The sequence below is a fragment of the Amblyomma maculatum genome, chromosome 2, assembly GCF_055883805.1.
Source record: "Amblyomma maculatum isolate TAMU_Amacu chromosome 2, ASM5588380v1, whole genome shotgun sequence".
In the NCBI taxonomy this organism is placed as follows: Eukaryota; Metazoa; Arthropoda; class Arachnida; order Ixodida; family Ixodidae; genus Amblyomma; species Amblyomma maculatum.
In genome coordinates this window covers 555,745-582,912 of record NC_139345.1, presented here as the reverse complement: position 1 = coordinate 582,912, position 27,168 = coordinate 555,745, and the positions used below count along the sequence as shown (strand labels likewise).

Below are 27,168 nucleotides of genomic sequence, written 5' to 3'. Positions count from 1 at the left end.
CATCTCGTCGGTACAGGTCGCATGACGGTTGATCGACGCGCGTCGCCACCGGCACTGGCCGGCGGTGACGGAGAATCGCGCCAAACCAGGCCTTCCCGATTCAGAAGCATCTGTGCCGCACAGACGAGCGCCGGTCTCCTTTCGGGCCTGGTCTCGAGCAAGTATACAAGGTGCGCGCGTGTTCACAACCCGCAGTCCAGGGGAACGTGCCGGTGCCCGAATCAATGGCGGTCTCCCCATTCGCTTTTCGCGCTATGGTATTCCGCGCGCAGCCTCGCGTCGAGCTTATTACGTCACCAGGAGGTGGCTCAATCGGGACGCGAGACCGACAAAGGAAGAGCGGAACGGATGTTATGGCAACAGTTCTCGGAAGAGCTCCCTTCGGGAGGGGTCAGCTGCGCGGCTTCCGTCCCTTCCCTCTCGCAGTGACCCCACAGGGGTTCTCTAGCTGGCAAAACAGCAGCCCCGTCTGCACTTTTCGCGTCGCTCCTGTAACACAATCCCCACATACATACATACATACATACATACATACATACATACATACATACATACATACATACATACATACATACATACATACATACATACATACATACATACATGCATGCATGCATACATACATACATACATACATACATACATACATACATACATACATACATACATACATACATACATGCATGCATGCATGCATGCATGCATACATGCATACATACATACATACATACATACATACATACATACATACATACATACATACATACATACATACATACATACATACATACATACATACATACATACATACATACATGCATGCATGCATGCATGCATGCATACATGCATACATGCATACATACATACATACATACATACATACATACATACATACATACATACATACATACATACATACATACATACATACATGCATGCATGCATGCATGCATGCATACATGCATACATGCATACATACATACATACATACATACATACATACATACATACATACATACATACATACATACATACATACATACATACATACATACATACATACATACATACATACATACATACATACATACATACATACATACATACATACATACATACATACATACATACATACATAATACTGTGTCCATGACCATTCCTTGTTTTCAATAAAATTTTGATGTGCTGGGAAAATGTGTCAAAGCAGAAGAATGAACCCTTAGTGTGGCAAGATACGCAGTAGATTTCGGGGGAAAAAATTGTCTATCCCAGGAGGTGAAAAACTTTTGTTCTTTGTTGCCATTTCAAAAAGTTGCAAAGTTTACAGTTTAGTTGTACATAATTTTTTCTCTATAAATCTATGCAATTTTTCTTTTCAGCAGGTCTATAATATGATTCTTTTTTTTATTTTTTAAAAACCAAATCGCAAATATTACCCCTGCAGCGATGCGCTATATTTCGGCACGATGTAATGAGGCGTTGCCACTACAACGTTTTCACTATATTTTGCAGGCCATGTTCTTCATTTTATGCAAGCTTTGTAGCTCTAGACTGATAGACGTTTCTTTTCCTCACGCAGCTTGAAAACTAGCCAAAATTCAAATCAGGCCCAATGTTCACTGAAAGAGGAAATCTGCAATAAAAAAGGATGTTTCCTCCTTTTTCTGGGCACGCGTTTGGGAGCCACACTGTGACAGTACTCTGAACCTGCGGCGAAAATCTCTGAACCGTTTCTTGTACTCATTTCCTCCATTCTTGTACTCTGTTATTTTCCTTTCCTTTTCTCCAAGTGGAAGCTGCAGCGCACGGCTGCAAGCGTAACGGCCGTATTCTCCAAAGTTTACATCCATTAAAATAGTCACTGTAATAGACCGTAGCATTGGCTCTATCGTTTTCCTAGTCTTTAAGACATGGCTATCCTAGCTCCACATGAATTTGTTGCTCATCTTCCTGTATATGTTTATAAGTATGCGCGTTCGTAGTTTTCACCACAACCAAAATGCAATGCTCTCTGTACTCTCCTCTTTCTTTCTTTCTTTCTTTATTTTTATTTTTTTATTTTTTTTTTTTTGTTGTGTATATATCGGTAACAGTTCTCGCCATGAATGATTCGGGGCAACCGGACCGGACGCTGAATTAGATATGAAATACAAAGCGAGCGTCGTGAGTGGGCCTGCTTGGAACCGAACAACCACCGAGGAAGAGGCAATTTCCAGCAGACGAAGAGAAAGCGACTCCCGCGTTCGTTGCATCGCTTCCCGCGGATATTGCTCGGTTGCTCCCGTCTCCTCCTGGAAGTTGCGCCAATCGTTGTATCTTCCTGTTGTTCTCGTCAGCCGCAGTCTCCGCTATCGACAACACGTTTATGTATCCCCCGATGCCCCCGCAGGGCCTGCGGGGCACTCCGCTTGGCGGTCATCAGCGCGCGGACATCTGAGCCGCAGCGCAGGCGTTGAGCAACCCTGCTGCTCTTATTTCCGACGATCGAACAAATACGTGAATACGTCACATCAGACTGTAGAAAGATGTTGCACAGCAGCCTATCGCTTTTCATCGCCCTCGGGGGCACGGTATGGAAGCATCAAACTGGCACGCGTCAGCATTTCTTTGCCGTGGTGTTTCGAGGTAACTAAACATGAAACGGCCGCGGTGCAATGTTTTCACCTTGTATTTAACTCCTTTTTCTGAATAAAGTCCAGTTTGGAGCTAACTATCGTCTATCTGTAAATCGAGTCCAGTTCATTTTCCTAACGTGCGAGCATGTCTGCACTAACGGCACAATGTATTGTATACATAATCATGTATGCATGCATCCTGAACTTGTACAAACACCCGAGCACATCATAAACTTCCTAGCGACGTCCATAATTTTTCTCAGTATCTGCGTCTACAGCATCATCTAATTCGACAGCGTTAAAGGCTCTGCAGAAAATCAGGCATTGTCGGCGCTGTGAGCAAGGAGTCACAAGTACGGCTCGTGCAGTTGGTGACATGACAGGGCATGACATGACATATGTGACATGACAGGGCACTGTTGGTCGGCGGGTCGTGTGACAGAAGGAATACGCACTACATGACAAGAGCTGCTAACTGGAGTTGTTCCTTTAAAACAGCAATCGAACTCATCGGGACCATTGAATTGCGAGCCAGATTTGCTTCTTGGTCACACAGATCAGTTTGTATGCCATGCTTAAAGCAGGGTTTTAATGAGTACATATTTAATTCTTGCCTCACGAGTAGCGTCGTCAGAGCGCGCCACTACGAGCAGTGGTCATTATGTGTGGGCAGAGCGTGTTCACACTTTGCTGTCAATCATAAAGTTAACTAAGAAAAAAAAAATCGCGTCCATGCCAAACCATCGCCCTCCGTACTCCGGCCGAGCGAGCTAACTGCTACTTTAAGCTGGCTTCATGAGAATGTGTCCACAATTCTCCTTGTCTAGCGTAAGGACGCAGGAAAGAGTGAACAGAATAAACCGGAGTTGACCTACAGGATCACAGATTCGCCGAGGAAGCAATGCACAATGACGTGGCCTAGATGGGAAGCATACCAAAGACGGTAACTTACCGGCACCAACGTAAGCAAGACGTCCTCTCTTTGATAAATTAACTATCGAAACAAACTGCGTTCCTTACTACCTCGGCTTCAGGAGTACACTGCACTGGCCTTCTAGAACTTCTGCAAGGTTAACTCTGGATGGTTAACTCTGCAACTCTGGACGGGCCGTCCAGAGTTGCATCGGCCACAGAAAGTTTAACGGTCACAGAATGCGCCGAATTAGTCAGTGAAGATCCCATCACGTGCGCGCTCTGCTCAGATCACGAAGTTCGAGTTATAATGTCAGTACTTTGTAACAAGAATATCTCGCCATTCGGCAAGTACTACGCGGAAGACTGATTCGTACGGATAGAGTGGCAGCGCCCACATTCTCCTCTGATTTAACGAAGCACCGGGTGAGGAACTTTGAGAAGACATGCGCCCGATACGATCGAGATAGACAAATAACTAGCCTCCGTTGACCTCGGATTCATTCCTCGTCATCGTACCCATACGCACGAACACGCGTACACGGGCTTCAGGAATTGGCGCATCACGTGTCACTTCAACGCATTCTTCTGTTTAATACAACACATAATGTTCATAACGCCAGTATAACCTGCGTTGAACGAGAAGGAGAGCCAGAGCGTACAGTCGACCTCCATAAATAATAAGACACCATCCACGAGGCGTCGGAGAACATGGTCTATAACAGCATAGAGGAAATCTGGACCAACCACGAGATCAAAGACAACATCGGATCCGGTAAGTGAAAATATGTTGAAACTGTATGTGTTTGTATATGCTGTAAAATTGCACCATGCTGTGGTTATTCACGATTCTGGGTTCGAACACCAATTGAAATTAACTGAAAACGTGACCATGATATTCGTACACGAACAGTGATGTGCAGGTGTGTACTTTGCAGGCACGCTCATGCGGCTCGGTTAAAGCGGGGCTTTATATGTTGGCTGCTAACTTACTTTATTTTACTTTATTGGTCAAAAGTGCCCCCTATGGCATAAATAAAGCTGAAACCATAGAGTAAACTACTATGTGCAAAAGCCATGTCTTTATTTTCAAGCCGAACCTAAGCGTAGCCATGCAGATAGCTCTCGCGTAACTCCAAGTTTAACCACAGGCTAAGTCACAGTTATTTTTTTCGCATATTTATTATTTACACGAAACCATTCTTAGATCATCATATAACATATAGCACAAATAATACAATGCAATACAATGCAGCTTATTGTATGTTTAAAGGCATCCTTAGCACTAAAATGTGGCGCTTAGATACCATAGTTTACCCGAAAAATAAGATTGGTGGAGTTACGCTTTAACCTTATTAGCGGCGTGTTCTAGCGAATCATCACTTTATGCTTATAAATTCGCATGCACTCATCAGAACAAAGACAAGTTCCGTCGAGAATAAGGTTTAAAAGAAGAAAACCGCACCGATAGGTTTCACGGTGTTTTCGCATGAAATATACAAAGGTTTCTTCACGTATCAAACGATTAATGCTAATATTTAATGCTTATGAATAACTTTATATCACAAATTTGTTTTCCGACGATGTTTGGGGAATAAACACGTGCTTTCTTGATAGCATCCCCAATAGACGTTCATCTGCTATGTCGCGAGAAAGTATCATACGTATTATTTCGCCTTGGCCTCGCGCATTATTACATTATTCTCAAACTAATGAGTTATGTACCCGATGTAATAGCCAGTCTCAATCTGATAGCATAAAAATCGAAAATAAAAATAAAAAAAGACGAGAATGGTCTATTATGTAGGGAAAAAAAAAAGAAAATAAAGACGTACATAATATTGCGTTCCGACATCCGGACCTTTATTTCCTATTATCTCTCTCTGGCGGCCACGACATGTGGACATGCTATCGGCACGGTCTGTGAAACTGCTGGTATACCAAGGTTGCGGATATGGACTCCGCTGTGTAAGTGAAAAGAAGCGAGTACCCTATCAATGGACCTGAAACCCCGCACTGCTTCGCGCCGTCTTTGCCGCAAATAGTCTTTTCCATCCACAATGTTTTCTGTGCAATATGTGTAACCACCGCTTTAAATGCCACTGAGGCCAGTGGCAACGGAGGCTCACAAATACTGGCCGCGCTTTGCCGTCCGTCGAGACAGATGACGCCCTACGGCTGCTCTGGTTTCTACGGAGTCAAGTGTATTTCAGGCCGTGCCGTAGTCTCTGAGTGTTCTGGGGGGAAAAAAAGAAAAAGAGCGAAAGGGTACAAGACTGAGTGACACGCGGAAAGGCTTCGAGTTCTGTCTCCTAAAAGAGACGCACATAGAGAGGCTAAAGAAAGTTAAAAGCAAAAAACGTACGCGAAAGCGTTTTGTGATGTTCCTGCACTTTCTCTACGCTCCTTTCTTCACTTCGGCTTTGCGCAACGTTACCACGAAGAATGCTTACACAAAGGCGTCACGCTGGTTTCGCTTGTTTATTTTGTTCTTTCTCCTCTCCACTTCAACTCAGAGCGCATTCGCAGCTCGGCTACAGCGGAGTTTCCTCTGAAAACTCCCCATTCTGCATGACAATATTTGAACTTTGAGGTTCGTTATTAGGTCACTTGTTCAAAGAGGCAAACATAACGGACTCCCATTCGTCGCACCTCGATATCCGTATTTGGCAAAAAGCATCTTGCTTTTAAGTTTTCCTTCTATGTGCTGCTGTGTGCCAATGCGCGGTTTTCATCATTGTAGCAGAGGCGTAGCACTTTGCACAAAGTAGACTTTTATTTTTTGCCGCGAAACTGCTTGGGGGTTCAGTATATAGAATTAGTCGCCTTTGTGTGATAATCATAAAACTGAACAGCTTACTACAGTTCCATGTTTGCGTTTTACTGGTGTGATATTGCTGGCGCGTGTTTCACTCATATCTTCGTTTCGGGGCTGATCGATACCACAGGAATTTAGCCTTGTCGGCGTAGAATGTTTCTTCGTATCGCTTATGCCGTTTGAAAGAACTTTTCTGACTCTTTTGATTTGCATATAGCCCATCGTTATTTTCGTGTTGACAGAGAGCCCGCTTCAAGTAAATAGATACACCTTCACGCCGCAGCTAAAATTCTGCATGAGCATTCTGTGTGTCTGCTGCAGGTTCTATATTCTGCTGTAGGAAGAGGAATGGATACGCATCTGTACTTTGTGCACGCCACTAGAAGTGAGCTTTCCCGCGTCAGTCCTCAGCTTGCAGCAAAGCCAACTTTCCTGGCTAACGCTTGCTGGGAACAGTTGAAGCGAGTGCAGGTCTTTGAAAGACCATTGACAACTGTGAAATAGATTTTTTTTTATTGAAGAGAATAAGAGCCACGAAAAACAGCTAATCGTGTTGTCGGCATAAATATACCAATACTCTATACCAGGAACTTGAGTGCTAGCGTAATAGCTTTGCAAGGTCACTTGGTCTCTTCTCGTCAGTATCTATGTACAATCACTACAGTGACACTTTCTCTCAAGCAAGAAGCTATCTGATTTAGATGAATGGAACCCACTGACACAGCTACTCAGTATAAGTGCACTGAGTGCGCCTCCATTGAGCGGCCGTGCCACTGATCATCTGCGCTCATCTGCGTGAGCTGTTTTTCTCTGATGCATTTAGAATCAGAGCAAAAGTTTAGGCGAATTTCCGGACAATCTTGAAATATGCTGCATGTAATTCGTGCAACTGTTCCTTCACCCATATATGCAAGTTTATCCCAATGTCTCTTTGACAGCCCGGCTGCGCAAAGATTCGGGTCCCCATTTCTCCCCTTCCATTCCAATCTGGTCCAACTGGCTTGGCACATGGAAGGGAAGAAGATCATTGTCGACTAGTCGCCCATGCCGTCAACATGATCGGCCTAAATTGACACAAAGGCTACTTTCGGTGGGAAACAAATGCAGATTTGGAGTGGCTGCGAAGATGGTGAAACGCCGGAAGATCGTAATTGATCTCGTGTTGAATGAACAAGCATCGGGTTTTACCGTATGATGGCGGCAGAATGACTCATTTTTTTATACAACGCTCCTAATGCAGAACTTAACTAAGCGAATACAATGATATGCAATATTAGGCTACTTTTAGAGGAGCCATTAAAAAATCAGCCAAATGATTTGATTTCGAATCAAGCCCCAGCTTCAAATGAACTGGAAATAGGCGATAAAAGGGTGCAGAGTGCACGAGGGCAGAGTGGCTTCGCTGCACAATTCAGCGATACTCCCCATACACTACTGGCTAATGAACATATGAAGCACCAAAATCGCATATTTGCGCTTCTGCCGTTAGTTTGCCTCAATATACGAGAAGAAACACTGGAATTAAGGAGCACGTCTACATGCCTTCTAAATAGAAGTCGTATGCTTCAAAATCATGGATCCTACTGAGATTTCAGGCTTTTCTCGGCAGCGTCCACTAAGTAAACTGTTACCCCTATGATTCCTCACTGGAAAGCCTTGAGATACCGTGCCGTGTTTTCTTAGGAATCGATATCCGAATGGGATTTCCCGGCTAGCTGTTTCACAGAGGCCACTGTTTTCAACGGACGTTCCATGCGAGGGCATCATACTGCCAGCCCCGCAGATTAAATTCAGGGCTGGGCAAATAACGGACTCAGAAATATTCTATACCCTTATAGCTTGTTCTGATCACGCATTGCGAATATAAAAGTGAATCGCACCATTCATTCACTTATTTGTGGGAGCTAGAGATGACCTAACGAGTTTGTTGTAAACCATATGCTAGTGCTTGTATGGCTAACTGCAACCTTTAATAAGCACCGAAAACATTCTTGCGAACACAGTTAACGGCCAGCATCCGAATGAAGAAGATCGGTCATATACTTCCAGCCTGATTTTTTTCTTCTTCCGGTTTCTACATAACAATAAATAATGATTACGTTTGCTGCACCTGCGGGCTGCAGTCTTTTTCGCCTTTTCGTTATCACACTCTCCCGCCACTCCTCCTCTTGAAGAAACTTTATTTTCCTTTGGTGCTTCACACATTTTGTGATTAACTTCGATCTCGCACGCTGCGTCACCGGCTACTCCACTTAGATTATTGAAGCGAGAAAGATGACAGCATGAATTAGATAGTTGTCAAATGTAAGCGATATTAAATAACTTTTCACTAATGAGCATCAGTAACCTGCGGTTACCCAACTGCGCAAGTACAGCGCAAGTGTCGCGCGCGCGCCTGAGCGCCGACGCGCGTCCACCCCCGCAGCTGCGAAAATGAGAGCGGCCGCTCCATTGACGTCATGGTTACGTCACGCCCGACCGCAGCGCATGGGCGGCATGGTGGCGGCTACAGATGACTGCTTCTTTTCGCCCACGCATAGACGGCAATGTAGTTCGTGTCACGAAGCAAGCTTTCAAGTACTCCGCTGTGTGCGCCGTTCCCCTCTCTGACCCTCCTCCAACCCGCGTCGAGGCCTCCAAATCCCAACGGCATCATCCATGGTTAGCCAAACTACAACATGTCGCTTCTCTGCGTTACAGGTAAGTTAGTTTCGATTTGGGTTTTGCTGTCTCCTAGGCCTAACAACAAACCGCGCGAGCTGCGCGATTCCCCCTCTCAGGCGCGGCCGACTTGCCGGAGTGCTGGCGCGACGATGTGTTGCCAAACACCAGCGCGAGATGTTTGGATGCCAAGAAGCCGGTTTCGTCTCTCCCTTTCGGGAAATTTGGGGAGCGGCGGGAGAGGATCGACGCGTGGGATGAAAATGAAAAGCGGCATGTCGTTCGCACCCTAAAGTCGAAACGCGGGCTGTGGCGGTTAGGACGATAATTTTGATTTGGTTGCGCAGTTCTTACGTTTACGCGTGTCAATTGTAGCTTTTCTATTGTACTACTTTACTGTAAAACATGTTTCGCTTTACCTACGACGGCGACGAAAGCGCTCACATCATCCATTGGATGCAGTTTGGAAGACCTGGGCGCGCATTAAATGTCAAATAATATTCTAAGAGGGAATGTGACGAATATTTTTATCCTCCTAATTTTAACTTGTTGATGAATAAAGCACAGCTGCATTAAAGTTCACTATCTTCAGTGCGTACAATACCTGCGGCGCGGTGTCAGGGGACAGATAAACACGGGAACACAGCTCTAGAAACAGGTGCGGCGCCCACCGCCTGCGCTCAAGGTGTGCACTCAAGTTATCGCGTGCCTTACGGAGTACACGGCGCACGCGCTATATTGCCTGGGTTCTTGTCATTCGGAAACGCGTCTGAATTCTTTCTGGGGCGCGTGTGCAGTACAGGCAAGCTTTCACGCGGAAGCGCGGTTCTGAACCTCGCGCACGTACTCGACCGAGATTCTCGGTTGGCACAGTGGCAGCTGATGCTCCGAGCACCGGGTTGCCAATTACGGCCCTGGCGCTACATTTCTGATGACCGTAGACGTGGCAGCGCGCTTTTAATCAGTTGCGCATGCTGAGTTCGTCGGCTTGCAATCGATTCCGTCTGCGAGATGCATGTTGTTTTGTGGGAAAGCAAACCATCAGGCTCGGCCGCCGGCGGAGCGTCCTGCTAGGAAATTTCTGCCTGGCCTGTGCTTCGCTGATATTGAGCTGAAACTATTTTTGGGTAGCTGCTGGGTCGTTCGAGGCACCAACGGCCGTTTGCGCCCTGACGCAAGGCTGCAACTGTTAAGGCTGGTTGCATGCGTTATGAAACCCGCATGCAGCTGTGAGAATTCACGCGCATACTTCACTGTTCAGGCGCAACTGCTGTACGGCTGTGTTTAGAAGTGCGCACGGTTCAACCTGGCGCTTGGTATTCCGTAGCGAAGTGCGCCCGTATGTTCAAGCTTACTTTCTGTGACATTAAAATTGATTTATGTAGTTTATATATACACTTATAGTGCAGCGAACGTAAAGACAGAGACCTTTTCATAAGCCATTGTAAATGGGAGAGCTACATCTCACCAGTAGCTGTTACTGATTACTGATGGTGGCGTGCCTTGCAAAGAAATTATTCGATCAGTCAAGCGCACGCGCGTTTTTATTTTTGTGCCGCGCCTATATAGCGCATATAGATCTGAATTATATATACATTGTCAGATATTATATATATATATATATATATATATATATATATATATATATATATATATATATATATATATATATATATATATATATATATATATATATATAGACATGGATTGTTTGTTACTAATGGGCCAGAGTTAAATTCAAACAGGATGTCACACAACTTTCCCGATTATCTATTTTATTCCAACAGTTTCGGACGGTGGACCGTCCTTCTTCAAGGTAGAATTCAAGGTAGAATTCTACCTTGAAGAAGGACGGTCCACCGTCCGAAACTGTTGGAATAAAATAGATAATCGGGAAAGTTGTGTGACATCCTGTTTATATATATATATATATAATAAAAATGCCTGTAAAGATTTTTACTTATTGTACTTATTCACAGCAGATAAAAACTGAATTGCCTTAAAAATTATATTGTTTTGTTTAATGAAAAGCTGAGATCAAATGAGACTGTCTGGGCAGTATTTTGGACTCATTCACAAGTGTTCCTACTAGATGTTTTTTATTTGTCCTTGATAATTTATATTCTGTCAGCATTTAATGTAAATTGACCTTCACTGCCTTTTTAATATTTTTATATGCACACATATTTGATTATATGGAACACCATCTACGTATTAGAATTCATTGCAAATTTAGTACATGCATGTGTGCTATTTTTTTTTTTTTCTAAATGGGGGCTTCAGGGCGAGCTATCCGTATGTACTTTTCAAGCTCTTTATATATAGGTTTACAAGCTTTGTATCTGACACAGGTGTATTATGCTAATAACTATTTGTCTAATGTATTTGCCAACATTGGTGTTGAAGCATGCTCTTGCTGAACTCGAAAATTAACATTGTGCATTTCCAGTATTTAGGAATTGGCGGTTTTCTTATAATTAATATTCTTTACCATGATGGATTGAGGACTTATTAGCAACTTATTTTATCCAGTGTGCATGATAACTTGTTTGTCATTGACAGCTTGTTTAAATGGGCTGCAAACAGACTGAGTAGAAAGTGTCAGTGAGGAGGCTGATCAAATTATTATTGCACGACCTGTTTATTATCTATTGATTTTATGAATCAATTGGACAAGACGTGTACTTAACGCATTTACCATGTTACTACCTCCTTTTCACAAATGGGGCTCTTTAAAACTTGTGCTCAGTACTAGGCACTTAATCGTTGCTTTTCTTTCTGAGTAGCCTGAAACCTTGCGTGATCTAGGATGGTGGCATTTAAAAGTTGTTTACAATGCAGCATTTGGCAAATACACGTGTTGCTTTTACACATATGCTTTTTCACTGCAGTCACCGAGATTTTTTATTGTGACCTAACTTAAATCCTTGCTTTGATACTATCACTTTAACAATGGTGTTAGAATAGCTACAGTGATAATATGCACTTATGGCAACTGGACTTCAATGTCTTAGGATAAAGAAGAATCTTAGTAGTGGTAGAGAGGTCAGCAACTTTGATATTGCCCTTATTTCTTTCTTTCTTTTCTTTTTTTCATCTTATGGTACCAGTGGGTTTAGGAGTCTTAAGTTGTATCTTGCACCTACAGCCTAGCTAAAAGCTTCAGCATCTTGTAACATGTAAAGTTAACTTGTAACAATTAAATTGTCTTAATTTCTGACATCTGACAAAGAATGTTGAATAAAGCAATTTGAATGTGTTTGATATGTTCTTATGAAGTAGCATAGTTGTATTTCAGGTCCCTTTCTGTTGTTAGCTCTGCACCATTAACTTAAAAGCAGTTGCAATTGGTTCAGTTTAAATACAAACTTGAATAAAAAAAAAATGAAAAAATTAGCTACTGAAGGGGAAGGTTGGCCAATGCTTTATGTTTCACACTTGGAGTGGAAATCAGGTGCGCAAGCTTTAAATCTGCTGAAATTTAGGCCTCATCTTGTCTACTTTCAGTTATCTTGTTGGTGTTTCATTTACTGTATGCCAGCTAGAATGAATATTATTTTCATTCATTTATCCAGCAGACTTGTGAACACAAATTCTGGTTAGCAGACAGCAGTATAACCTTAATGGCCAGCAGAACTGGCAGTTTCAGTTGCACAGCTTAAATCAAAACTAAAAAAATGTTTTATTGTTATTCTATGCTTTTAAATTGCATTTTTCTCAAGCTCAATTACTTTCCCCAATGGCTCCAAGCCATGCAAACGCAAGATGGACTGCAGAAAATAAGCCTTTACCCTGGTTAAGTCACTATTATTTCTGTTATTGCAATTTTTTGTTGTACTAGAGGGATCCTAGAAATCAGCTCAGGAGTTGTGTAACAAACTTACGGTAGTACATTAGTGGGAGTCTGATAAAAGAGAAGTACTATACAAAGAATTGAACAGTACAAAAATAAAAAAAAAAGCTTCAGTTCAGTTCAGTCGTTCAGTCACGTCCGACTCTTCGTGACCCTATGAACCATACCATGCCACGCTTACCGGTCCCTCACTATCTTCCTAACATCACATAACTTCATCTGCAGTGCCTCGAGGATGCCATCTAACCATCACGTTTGCTGCCTACCCCTTCTCCGGTGACCCTCAACCTTTCCCAACATCAAATCTTTCTCCAGCGACTCCTCTCTTCTCATCAGATGACCAAAGTAGCTGAGCTTTAACTTTAGAATTTGACCCTCCAATGAGCAGTCAGGGTTTATGGTCGGCAATATGGACTGATTTGATCTTCTGGCAGTCCAAGGAACTCAGTCTCCGCCAGCACTACAATTCAAACACGTCAATTCTTCGGCGATCAGCCTTCTTCACAGTCCAACTCTCGCATCCATACATCACAACTGGAAAGACGATAGCACGAGTTATGCGGATCTTGGTTGGCAATCTAATGTCTCTGCTCATTACTAGGCAGTCAAGGATAGCCATGGCTCTCTTTCCCAGAAGCAGGCGTCTCTTAATTTCATGGCTGCAGTCTCCTTCCGGGGTAATCTTGGAGCCCGAGAAGAGAAAATCCATCACAGCTTCCACTTCTTGTCCCTTGATGCTCCAGGACTTGATAGGGCAAGACGGCATGATCTTTCTCTTTTTAATGTTCAGTTTAAGCCCAAACTTCTCACTCTCTTCGTGTACGCGCATCAGAAGTCTCTTGAGTTCCACTTCACTTTCTGCCATTAAAGTGGTATCATCCACATATCTAAGGTTGTTGATACATTTTCCAGCAATCTTCACTCCAGCTCAAGACTCATCCAGACTGGCCTTCCTCATGATGCACTCAGCATATAGGTTAAATAGGCAGGGCGAAAATATGCAGCCTTGTCTCACTCCTTTCTCAATCGGAAACCAATCAGTAAGACCATGCCCAGTTCTGACTGTAGCCTCTTGTCCTTCATACAGGTTCCTGAGGAGACAGATGAGGTGAATTGGAACTCCCATCTCTTGGAGAGCTTGCCACAATCTGCTGTGATCTATGTAGTCAAATGCTTTCACATAATCAATAAAGCAGAAGTAGGTGGGTTTCTGGAACTCTCTTGCTTTTTCCATGATCCAGCGAAGGTTGGCAATTTGGTCTCTAGTTCCTCTGCCCTTGCGAAACCCAGCTTGCACGTCCGGAAGCACCCGATCCGCATACTGCTGCAGCCTACCTTGGAGGATTTTCAACATCACCTTGCTAGCATGCAAAATAAGCGCGATCGTGCGGTAGTTGGAACAATCTTTGGCACTGCCTTTCTTTGGAATGGGGATATAAACTGACCTCCTCCAATCCTGTGGCCACTGCAGGGTTGTCCAAATTTGCTGACATAATGTATACAGAACGTTAACAGCGTTGTGGTTGAGGTTTTGAAGCAACTCAGCTGGAATGCCATCAATTTCACTAGCGCCTCTTGTGCTGTTGAAAATGAGTATTTGCTATGGTCAGGTTGTTTTCTTGACAAAACTCTACTAGCCTTTGCCCAGCTTCATTTGGCTCACCAAGACCGAACTTGCCTGTAATTCTAAATATTTCTTCACTCCCCACTTTAGCATTCCAGTCTCCTATGAGAAAAAGGACGTCTGATGATGGAGTGCGGTCTAAAAGGCATTGCAGGTCAGCATAAAATCTCTCAACGCCAGCTTCTTCAGCAGTAGTGGTTGGTGCATAGACTTGGATAACTGTTATGTTGAAAGGGTGACCTTGGATCCGAAGTGAAATCATTCGGTCATTTTTGGGGTTGTACCCTAGCACTGCTTTGCCCATTCTTCTGTTTACTATGAGAGTGACCCCATTTCTTCTCCTGTATTCGTGCCCACAATAAAAGACATAATGGTCACCGGAATTAAATTTTCCCATTCCGGTCCACTTGAGCTCGCTGATATCCAAGATATCAATGTTCAATCTGTCCATTTCTCGCTTGACAACATCCAGTTTACCTTGCGTCATAGATCTTACATTCCATGTTGCTATGTGATATATCTCCTTGCAACATCATCGGACTTTACGGTCGCTTCCCGACACATCCACAACTGAGCATTCTTTTGGCTTTAGCCCAGCCGCTTCATTCGTCCTAGAGCTACTAGGAATCGCCCTTTGTTCATCCCCAGTAATATGTGGGACACCTTCCAACCTGGGGGGCTCATCTTCCGGCACCCGATCATTATTGCTTTTGTGACTGGCCATAAGGTTGTCTTGGCAGGAAATACTGGAGTGGGTTACCATTACCTTCTCCAGTGAATCACATTTTGTCAGAACTCTCTGCCATGACCTGTCTATCTTGGGTGGCCCTACACAGCAGAGCTCACAACTTCATCGAGTTTCGCAAGCCCCTCCGCCACGACAAGGCAGTGATCCATGAAGGGGAAAAAAAAGCTTACTATTAATTATAATTGTTTGTATTCTACCTGTTGTTGAAGTATTCTGATTTTTTGGTTGTATGAATGAAATGACATACCTCGTGACACGTGTTTGCGGTAACTTTTTCCACAGCTGTGTGAAAAAAGCTGGAAATGGTCTGTAATGTGTTCAGATGGGAGGTGCAGCTATTGTTTTGGTTGAAATTGGTTAGAGTGGAGATGTTCCCAGGTGATCTGTGAGCATTATCAAGGGACAGTTTACAGTGTCATAGATCAGTTTTAAGTTAAGAATAGCACTCAGTGATTAATTAATGACGTCAGGGGCTGAATGCATAGAAGTGGATATGCAAATGCCACAGAATCATGTCCTGCCTAACGACGAATTGCACTAATTGCTGTGCTTTGAGTTAAAATGGATGGAGAACTATGGAATAAGTTAGATCATGTTATAGATAAGGTATGGTACATTAATCTTTTGCATTAATTAATTTTCAGAGCGCAATAACTTACGAATCATGAATACCTTCTTCAGCAAACGAAAGAACCGGAAATGGACATGGAAAAGTCCTAACGGAGAGACTAAAAATGAAATCGACTTCATAATGTGTTCAACCCCCGCCATTGTGCAGGATGTAGAGGTAATCGGGAAAGTGCGATGCAGTGACCACAGGATAGTGAGGTCCCGAATTAGCCTAAATCCGAAGAAGGAACGCAACAGATTAGTAAGAAAGAAACCCATAAACGAATTAGCGGTGAGGGGGAGGGCAGAAGAGTTCGGGATCTCGCTACAGAATAGGTATTCAGCTCTAACTGAGGATGGCGACATTACCCTAGAGGCAAGGAACAATAATTTCAAAGATATCATTACTGAGTGCGCGGTAGAAGTAGGCGGTAGGATAGTTAGAGAGGATACCGGTAAGCTGTCTAAGGAGACGAAAGATTTGATTAAGAAACGCCAGAGTATGAAAGCTTCCAATCCAACAGACCAGATCGAATTGGCCGAGATATCAAAGCTAATCAATAAGCGCAAGGTGGCCGATATAAGGAAGTATAACATGGAGAAAACTGAGCATGCTGTAAAGAACAGAGGAAGCCTTAAAGCGGTAAAGAAGAAATTGGGCATAGGCAAAAACCAAATGTATGCGATAAGGGACAAAGCGGGCAACGTCATCACTAATATGGAAAAGATAGTCAAAGTAGCCGAGGGGTTCTATACAGATCTCTACAGTAGCCAAAGTAGTCAGGACCGTAATGAGATTGGCGGTAAGGAAAAACAGTCAGACGTTCCACCAGTGACGAAGGACGAGGTCAAGAAAGCACTAGAAACTATGAAAAGGGGGAAATCAGCTGGAGAGGATCAGATAACTACAGATTTGCTGAAGGACGGGGGGGATATCGTGCTAGAAAAACTGGCCACCCTGTATACGCAGTGCCTGGTGTCATCGACGGTACCGGAACCATGGAAGAATGCAAACATTATTCTCATTCACAAGAAAGGGGACTTCTAAGGACCTTAAAAATTACAGACCAATCAGCTTACTGTCTGTTACGTATAAGGTATTTACTAAGGTAATCGCTAATAGAATCAGGACAACCTTAGACTGCAATCAAGCAAAGGATCAAGCAAGGTTTCGGAAATGGTACGCTACTATCGATCATATCCATACCATCAATCAGGTGATAGAAAAATGCTCGGAATATAACCAGCCCTTATACATAGCATTCATTGATTACGAAAAAGCATTTGACTCAGTTGAAACCTCGGCAGTGGTGCAGGCATTGCGAAATCAGGGGGTAGACGAGCCGTACGTGAAAGTGCTGGAAGATATATATAGTGGCTGCACAGCAACCATAGTTCTGCATAAAGAAAGTAACAAAATTCCCATAAAGAAAGGTGTTAGGCAAGGAGACACAATCTCCCCAGTACTCCCCAGAGGAAGTATTCAGAGACTTGGAATGGGAGCAGTTAGGGATAAGGGTAGATGGAGAATACCTCAGTAATCTGCGATTTGCTGATGACATTGCCTTGCTAAGCAACTCGGGGGATGAACTGCAAATAATGATTGATGACCTAGACAGAAAAATTAGAAAGGTAGGCTTGAAAATCAATATGCAGAAGACTAAGGTAATGTTCAACAGCCTCGGGAAGGAACAGCAGTTTACATTAGGTAGCGAAATACTGGAGGTAGTAGGCGAATATGTCTACTTAGGACAGGTAGTAACCTCAGATCCGGACCATGAAAAGGAAATAACAAGAAGAATAAGATTGGGATGGAGCGCATTTGGCAAGCACTCGCAGATTATGACTAGCAGCTTACCGGTATCGCTCAAGAGGAAAGTATACAACAGTTGCATCTTGCCTGTACTCACCTATGGGGCTGAAACGTGGAGGCTAACCAAGAGAGTTCTACTTAAGTTGAGGACAACCCAGAGGGCTATGGAACGAAAAATGGTAGGGGTAACATTAAGAGATAGAAAGCGTGCAGAGTGGGTCAGAGAAATAACTCAAGTTACTGACACTCTAGTGGAAATTAAGAAGAAGAAATGGACATGGGCAGGACATGTAGTGCGAAGAGAGGATAACCGATGGTCGCTGAGGGTAACAAACTGGATTCCAAGAGAAGGAAAGCGTAGCAGGGGGCGGCAGAAAGTTAGGTGGACGGATGAGATTAAGAAGTTCGCAGGGGTCAAGTGGATGCAGCTAGCACAGAACCGGGTTAAGTGGGGAAATATGGGAGAGGCCTTCGCCCTGCAGTGGGTATAATCAGGCTGATGATGATGATGATGACATTAATCTGAGTTGGTGAAATGCAAATGTATGGTATAACATTAGTAGTTTGCTAAAGGATAATAATAGCTACAGGGGCTTTAGAAGGGGAAAGGTAACAGGTAACACAAAAGCACTCATTGCTGTTTGAAAATTGTAGGAAGTGTGACTAAACTATATATACTGCAAGAACAGCCAAAACTCGCATTTTAATTTTATTTGTCTTATGGGCATGCATGGGAGAACATCCAAGTAATGCAGTTTATTACTTCTTCAAGTTACTGATGCATCACTTGAGTTGTTCATTCACAGTTGCTGTAAAAGCCTGACTTCCTCACTTCTTCACAGGTTGAAATTTACATGTGAAATCTTTGCATATTATGACTCAGAACAGGCATTACATCTGCCAGCCATCGACATTAAGATGAGTACTTGGTTTGCAGAAAGCTCTCTCCATCACTGGCCTAGATTGTAAAAAAAGATAGAGAGTACAGGATATCCTGCCCTTGGCGTCCGCTTCTAGCTGGGAATACATTGAGGTGCGCAAGCCAGATGGTGCCGGAAACAGAAGTCTCGAGTAATTGGCTTCTGATAAGCTTCCAGCTGATTTCCTGTTATTTGTTGTCACTAGCTTTAAAATGGCTGCTATTGGTTTATCTGTTCACTGCTAAATCAAGTGAACACACACGAAGGCATACTTGTAACAACAATTCTTGAACATTAGTCATTCCAGTGTTTGGATTCACTCACTGAACGAATAACTCTTGATTCCTAAATGAAGAAAACACAAAACTGTTTCTTAACTGTTACAGAATACCACATTTATTAGTTTAGCCAGCACGCTGAATCGTTACCGGGTTGCCGAGCCCTGCAGAAATTTACATGATTATCTTTTGCAGCTTTTCTCGTGCACAGTCGCATGTTCCTGCTTTCAGCTTCTTCTTACAGGATCATGCGATATTGCTTATTTGCTAACAGCTAAGATATGATTCTCACAGCTGGTTCAACAAAAAGAGATGATTCATATATGCACATAGTTTAAAGATTTGCAGACGTGTATTCATCTGATCTGCTGTATTGCCCGCTTTCTTTTAGTTGTGTGCACTGCAAACAAACAGCATTGTCAGCTCTTAATATTGGTTTAAGGCAGCCTTTTTCACTAAATATTGCCTTGTGCAAATTGCATGTAACTATGTATGTGTGCATGCTTTTTGCTCATTGAGCATCTTCTTTCTCTTCATTTTCAGTAAGGGGAGCCAGGTTCGTAGGGACGACAGGTAAGTAAACATTCCTTCATTTTTTGTCCCCTTTGCAATGATTCTCAAGAAACCTGTAGCGTAGTGGGTGGTTATTTTTAGTGCATGGACTAGATTGAATTGTATATTGGCAGTTGGTGTGTATATTTTCAGAGCCAATTCTCGGTAAAATGGGCTATTTGCTTTTGCATGGTTATAATGCATTGTACCTGCTCTCGTTTTCAACGCCTTGAAGTTAAAATGCATAATACAATAAAATATGACGTGCTTTTTAAATATGCATTGTTTAGAATCGGTATACGTGAGAGCAATATGAAGAACAAAGATAGTTCTGGCATTTGTTACCTTCAGTTTGATCGGAAATGATGCATCCTTACTTCAGTTTTTTGTCTTGTAATCCTTCTAATATGCAGATGTAAACTATGAAGTAGCGTGATGTTGCATGTTAATTTTTTTGCTTAGTGTTTTTAGGGTCGTGTGATATTCGTAGTAGATGTAAGCAGTAGCAGACAGCTTCTGCGTTGTATGCACCACTTTCAGGCTGACAGGGGGGGTATGTCCGTTCCTTGGCATAACTCAAAGTGACTATTTTCTAATATACTGTAACCTTCTTGCACTGATCACCGGTGCATGAATGGGGTGCCTGGGGCAGAACAAACACTGGTACTTCTTGTCCACTCAAAGGGAAACTTCAGCGCATTCACCTTCCTAATCTGTAGTGTCCCCAGGTGATTGACAGCATGTCCAAGTAAAATAATAAATTGACTTTGCATTACTGGTGCCGGCATGATTTTCTTAAATACATCACTATTGCTGAAGCCCATGCTTAGACAGAGAGGGCAGAACACCATTTGCAATCCTTTTAAAGCTCTTTAAACTCGTCTGTGTTTTAGGTCATAAGTTGATGAGTAAGTTTCGGTATGCTAAACGAATTGAGTGAGTGGTGGCAAGTGACATGGCAGCAGCCAGCTGTGGCGCTCCCGCATTTATTTTCCTCTGTGGGCTGGACAGCCCTGAGAATAGCGCGTGCACTTTACAAACAAAAAAAGATATGGACGATCAATACCAGTAATGTGGCAGGGCATGTGTGAGCCTTCCGCGTTTTCCCCCTCGGGCGGAGCATCCACTACCGCTGACGTATGCAGATGGTGCAAGGGGTTGCGTGACCTTTTCGTCAATGACTGTGTGACAAACCGTCCTTTCCAGATCCAATCCAGCAGTCTCAGTGATGCCTCTCTGCCCCCTCCCACTTTTCCTCCCATCTCCTTTGAAAGTGGAAAATACCTTTCTCTCCACTTCGCCACCTGTCAACCAAGAAAACTTCAGATGGCCAGATGGACAGATTTTTATTGCAATAGCAATAATGCGCCAGGTTTCAGCCCGTCGCATCGACCCTGGAAGGGCCACGTTTGACCTTGAACAGCCGCGAAGAAGAAGAAGCAGCAGAAAAACGCTCAAGTCACTGGCAGCTAGTGCTTTTGCTCCACATTCGGTTCAGCAGCATTGAACCCTTCTCATTAATATGTGGGCTGATAGCTTACGCTTTTGTCTCATACTCTTAAAGGATGAGCTTAAGTGTCCCCAATAATGTTGCACCTAACACTGATAGGGCGTGACAGGGGAATAATGTAGCAGACAAAAGAAGCTTCCAACGTTGCTATCGCAATTCAACTAGGGTTAACCAGAGTTAAACCACAACTAATGTTTTATTATCATGGGGTTCTGATCCTAACGCATTAATCTCTTATCCATCATAAGCAGCATGCGTGTTTCACATGAGTACAAGTAGTAAAATTGCACTTGAAATGGCTCTAAAAACAAAATGACACCATTTTCAATATGTTTTGACCATTAATTTTGTAGGAAAAAAAAAGAGAGTTTAGCACTGCCATCAATAACTCTATTAAAAGGCCTCGAATATGGTGTTTTATTCATACTTCAGTGCTTTTGGTAAGCAAGAACTTGAATTTAAAATTGCCTCAGGAAGTATTATGAAGTAGCTGACTGATGGAGAAAGCTAAAAAGCTGAATAGTTTTTCAAATTCAGTTTTTTATTTTTTTGCCAGAATTGTCTGTATCATACTTTACACATGGATTTGTGAAAATGCATATAGCACCAAGAAGGCCTATTAGCAAAAGCTAAAAATGTTCTAAATGGTTTGTTTGATAGCTTCCTAGATTCAGCAGGCAAAAATATTGTACATAACTCGATCATTGTTCGTTTTCTGGTGCTTTGAAGATAGTGGAAGAAATGTGTCCTGTTATCATATAAAGAATTAAGTCAAGATGAATAGTGAATACTGAGGAGCTCTTACGGCCATGGTAGAAGTTGGCCATTTGAGCCGCCCAGGCCAAAGTGTGGAACAAATAGCTAAGGTCCTCTTTAGCGTTTTTTGTGCATTGTAATTCACGTGGGTGGTAATTTTACTCTTGGAAAGTATAGTAATGGCAGTCTTTGATAGTATGGAGAGTTAATGTAATGCTCCAAGCATCTCATTTACTAGTGGTTCACTTCTGTATAATGGCCTTCATGAATTCCGACTTGCAGTTTATTCAAATGGACACTTTCATCTTGTGAACATGAAGTGTATTGCAAAAACCTCGCTTTAATTTGAGCTGTGCACAGTTTGAAAAAAATTATTGCCCTTTGAGTTTCAGTTTTCCACAGTTGACAGGGCTGCTATTAGACTGTCACTGTGTCAAGTTTAAGGATGCAGTTATTGTACATACTTGTTGCCATGCAAGTGCTGTGCAAAGAAGAAAACAGTGGGGAGCATCGAAATCACCCTTTGCCTAATGAAGAAGGTGGCAGCATGTACTTAACCTTGCCGGTTACTACTAAGTAGTTAAAGGCAATGCGGGTTTGGGCAGCTATGTGCAAAAAACTGTAGCATCAATGTCCACTGGTGGGCGGAACACTTAGAATGAAGTGCATGACAGAATGTATGACACATATGTGTCCTGCTAACATTATTACACGGTTTAAAATAATTGCCCTTACTGTGTCATGCTCGAGGTTTTAGTCGGATCCTGATCAGTGATGCTTCGAGTATACTGCTAGGTTGATAGCTCCAAGTTTAATGTGTATGCTGTGAAATACATAAAGCAGAGAAGGATGTGGCAAAATGAGTGCATTTTATTTAGGTGGTACTTTGAAAGTGAGACAACGTAGATGCGCAGCTGATTGATTGTACCTGTCGCTTAGGGACCCTGTCCACAAATTGCAGACACTCTGCTTTCTTTCACTACTACTAACAGAGACGGGAGAGTACTTATGGGTGATCTGGAAGGGCAGTCGCTTTTCCCAAACAAGAAAGTTTACAAAAGAGAACCATGTGGTGCTTGTTGTTTTGGTGGACGAAAAAGTTTGAATAAATTCATGGTTCAAAGGGGACTGCCACCTCTCCTCAATTTCCCCCTCCAGGTGTAGCTCATTAATTCTCCTCAGCTTTCTGTGAAGTGCTAGAACACAAAATTTGGTTGAATGTGCGGCCTAAATATGATTGTTCAAGTGTTCTGAGATAAACACCTTCAGCTAAAAATCGCTTCAGCTAAAAATCGCTTCATGTGGTCAAAGGGCTTCCCAAGCTTTCCATCATATACCGGAGCTTTTACAGTTAAAGCATGTTGAACCCCATTTTTTAAGGCTTGCTCATGCTCGCGGTGACCGTACGTTCGTTAAATCCAAAGGCTGGAAGAAGAAAAAGAGAAGAAGAAAGAAGAAAAAAACAATTAGTTGTGGTTTAACTCCGGTTAACCCTAGTTGAATTGTGATAGCAATGACAGAAGCTTATTTTGCCTGCTACATTATTCCCCTGCCACGCCCTATCAGTGTAAGGTGCTACATTATATGAGACACCTTTAAGAGTATGAGACGAAAGTGTAAGCTACCAGCCCACGTATTAATGAGAAGGATTCAATGCCGCTGAACCGAATGTGGAGCGAAAGCATTAGCTGCCAGCGACTGAGCGTTTTGCTGCTGCTGCTTCTTCTTCGCGGCTGTTCAAGGTCAAACGTGGCCCTTCCCCAGACGACGCGATGGACTGAAACCTTGCGCAGTATTGCTATCGCTATAAAATTAGCTGTGGTTTAGTTCTGGTTAAACCTTGATAGAAGCGAAAGCTTCTTTTGCCTGCTACATTATTCCCCTATCACGCCCTATCAGTGTAGGGTACTATATTATTGGGGACACTTAAGCTCAGCCTTTAAGGGTATGACGCGAAAACGTAAGCTACCAGCCCAAACATATCGTCCCTCTTTAACTAAGCTGTATGGACGTGCCTGCATGTTTTTAGGGTAATGTGAATGCAAAGGGTTCTGGCAGGCTGATTCTGATATCACCCTCCCATATGAAAGGAGCGACCCGAGTTGGCAGCTCCTGCCCTTAGCATAATGGTAACGTGAATTCAAGTGTCGTGGCAGGCTTATTTTAATGTCACCCTCCCACATAGAAGGAGTGGCTTGAGTTGGCGCTCTTTAAGGCACCACTGACACTGACACTGAAGGCTCGAGCTGGCTGGTGCAGTGAAGCTTCTGCTTCAAAATGAGAAGGGTTCAACGCTGCTGAACCGAATGTGGAGCGAAATCCTTAGGTGTGGGTAACGGAGCGTTCTTCTTCCTCCTCCTCCTCCTCCTCTACGGTGCCACACTTTGTCAACCTGATAGCTTGAAAATCTACCACAGTGTAGCTTTCTCTACAGAGTGAAAGAAGAAGAGGAAGTAGCGGTAGCTGGTAGCTGACGTGGCACTAACTGGACATAGGGCTTCCTGGCATTACATTTGTCAGTAGCTGTCAACTCGGGTCTCTCCTTTCATATGGGAGGGTGATATCGCAATCAGCCTACCAAAACCCTTGCATTCACGTCATCCCTATGCCACGCAGGCACGTTCATGCGGCTGGGTTAAAGCAGGGCTTTATATGATGGCTGGCAGCTTGTGCTAGATCATGTCATCGCAAAGGTGGGAGTGACAACAGAGAGAAAAAGGTGCCTAGTAGAGGGCTTCGGACCACCGTGCGATAGAGGCTTTCGCCTCATCGCAGTTTAGTGATCTAAAGTGCCCCCTAGACCTCTTTGTTCTTAATATATAAAAAAGGTCAAATAAATATGGGGCTCAGATAAGACCCAAGAGTGACCGCTAAATATTCCCTTGACTGAAGGGATATATTTCGAATAGCTTTATTCCCTCCTTCTCTGTGCTAAGCAATACGTTAAGAGACTTAGAGGCATTAGTGTGCTTTATATTAAGCATGCTTGTGACATGAATACATGGTTATGTGTTATCATTTGGCACTTGCAAAAGTGGTATGATGGCTGATAGGCTTTGGGAGACTGCAGAGTCGTTTGCATTACATTCTCATATCTGTCCCAGAAAAAGAAAGAAATCACAAAGCACACGATTGGGATGATAGGCAGGAATGTACATTTGAACATGCATAACAAATAGCACTTTTTTGAGGGAGTAAGCTCACTTCTGGGACACAATAGAAACCGCCCGTAGCTAGAGGACAAAGTTAATCTGGCTGAGGTCTTGGGACTTGAGGTCTTAGGTCTTAGGTCTTGTTTGCATAGGCACTGGTGTCAAACACAGATTGCAAGCATTATTTCTTTGTAAAACGAGTTGCTCAAGACTATTTGCCTGTCATATGGGGGTGCATATTAGGCAGCTGGTTAGGAACGTCGTTTTCAGTCCTGCCCTTGCTATGAAGCCTGGCCTGTAATGAAGGTGATTAAGTGCTCATAGAAGAGCATTGTGATATCGGAGGGCTTGTGCCTTCTGCCATATTCGCTGCCAGGTTTTATCAGGTCATGGCAAGGTCCACAAGTCAAAGAAGTCAGTGGCCCAGAACAAGCTTGAAATTTCACCACATATGGTGAAAGGCTTGTTTGTCCAAGTTTGCTAATAAGTGAACTTTACTTTAATTAGAGCGACATCAAGAGAAACCAAACCATGTTTAACGTTTTAACAAGTACTATACTTGTGGAAATCAAAAAAAAAGAAATGGGCATGGGCAGGACATGTATTGCAAAGAGAGGATAACCGATGATCGCTTAGGGGTAACAAACTGGATCTCAAGGGAAGGAAAATGTAGCAGGGGGCAGCAGAAAGTTAGGTGGGCGGATGAGGCTAGGAAGTTCGCAGGGGTCAAGTGGATGCATGCTAGCACAGAACCGGGTTAATTGAAGAAATATCGGAGAGGCCTTCACCCTGCAGTGGGTATAGTTAGGCTGATGATGATGATACTTATCTTTGTGACATTTCCACTTGTTGAAGCATTGGTTAGTGGGCTGAGGGTGCCCCTAAACCTTTGTTCAATTTCGTTTGACTTTGTGAACCCATTTTGTACATCCCGTTCTATAATATAATTCCTAAAGTGGCATGTAGCTCATTCATGTTGGAAATTACATTGACTTAAAAAAAAACATTGTACAGATACAAATGTTGCCACTTACCAGCACTGGACAAGTCTCTTCTCGTCATCTTTTCTTCATGCTGTTTTGCTCACTTAAGGTCAAGCTGGCTGGCAGCAAGAGCTGGCACAGGTTGCTTTTTTTTCGTTCACTCTTAGGTTTTTCTCGTACAAAAGGCTGGGGTATCTTAAAAATCAAGCTTAGTCTCGGTTCCTATAAGCCAATTCTGCATGCAGGAGGCCCTTATGTTGGTTTCTCTTCATTGCATTGGTAGTTTGTGCTCACACTGTTTTGCTTTGCAGGGCAATTTAATAGCTATGTGAACCTCAAGCTGCAAAATGTCAAGTCCACCACCGTAGCAGTAAAAGGCAGCAACCCAAGCTGGGAGCAAGATTTCATCTTGTGAGTGTTCTGCCTTGCTCATACTTTATTTATTACATTTTATTGCTTAGAAAAATGAGGACAATAACGGCAATTTGTTTATCTGGAGGGTAAAGGACCATTAGAAGGCCAACTGCAATGATACTTTACTTTTTTCTGCAATGCTTTTTAATGGGATCAGTGGGTCATAAAACCATTCTTAATAAGGTAGGAAAGTAGTTTTCCCATCGCAAATATTTTAAAAGCAGTGTAGCAGGTGGCATGCGCACCTAGCAGTCTGCCATGTAGTTCGACAGCTTACCGGATATCATGTAGGATTGGGTACTCAAAAACTTTTCTTGAACCATGTCCATTGTGGGTTGAAGGACTTCGGGATTGCATGTGATAAAAAGCTGTTGCTGAATTGGAGCTTGGAGGTGCCAGGCTGATTACAGTGAGGAAGTTTTATCGTTTCTGCCACAAATACCATGCAGAAGCACTGCGTAGTTGTCAAGGGCATGAACGGGCCGAGCGTGCAAGAAGGCACACATTGCATGCACTCTAGGAGTGCAGAAAACATATTGCAAAACAAATTCTGGTCTATTTGTGCAGTTGGCATTCGTTCACAATGGTGTAAATTTATTAGACCAGTGTTCACTTTCCTTACAATACACAAACATAATAATGCATGCTCATTCACTGGGGTTTCTACAGGGAGCTGGAAGTTGCCCAAATGCGACAACCTCAGCACTCAAGGGTTCCATCAACATCATTTCTGGCTCTTATATTAATGGCCGGCGTTTTTTTTTTTTTTTTTCGAGTTTTGGTTTGAGAAATAAGGATCTTTGTGAGCAATTCAACACTCAATTCAACTATGAATATCGTGTTTTGTTCTTAGTGCTCTCTTGTGACATACTATTACTACTAGAAAATGCTTATTTTACACAGCAAAAAAATGTTGTTGGGGTTGGCCTTCAATGAAGTCATATCACACA

The 27,168-nt window shown here is 43.0% G+C and overlaps 1 protein-coding gene across 5 annotated transcripts in view; it reads left to right on the top strand.

The window, feature by feature from the left end:
* The first annotated feature begins 8,839 nt into the window (after window positions 1-8,839).
* LOC146197787 (protein unc-13 homolog B-like) overlaps window positions 8,840-27,168 on the top strand; it is a 363,959-nt gene continuing 345,630 nt past the window's right edge. For 2 of the 5 annotated variants that reach the window (XM_084593024.1, XM_084593021.1), the window contains exons 1-3: window positions 8,840-9,045; window positions 19,395-19,424; window positions 26,116-26,215. In XM_084593024.1, coding sequence (XP_084449150.1) covers window positions 9,024-9,045; window positions 19,395-19,424; window positions 26,116-26,215 — 152 coding nt within the window. In that variant the 5' untranslated portion in view covers window positions 8,840-9,023. The remainder of the gene's footprint in view (window positions 9,046-19,394; window positions 19,425-26,115; window positions 26,216-27,168) is intronic. The other 3 variants (XM_084593022.1, XM_084593020.1, XM_084593023.1) reach the window with 2 other exon arrangements.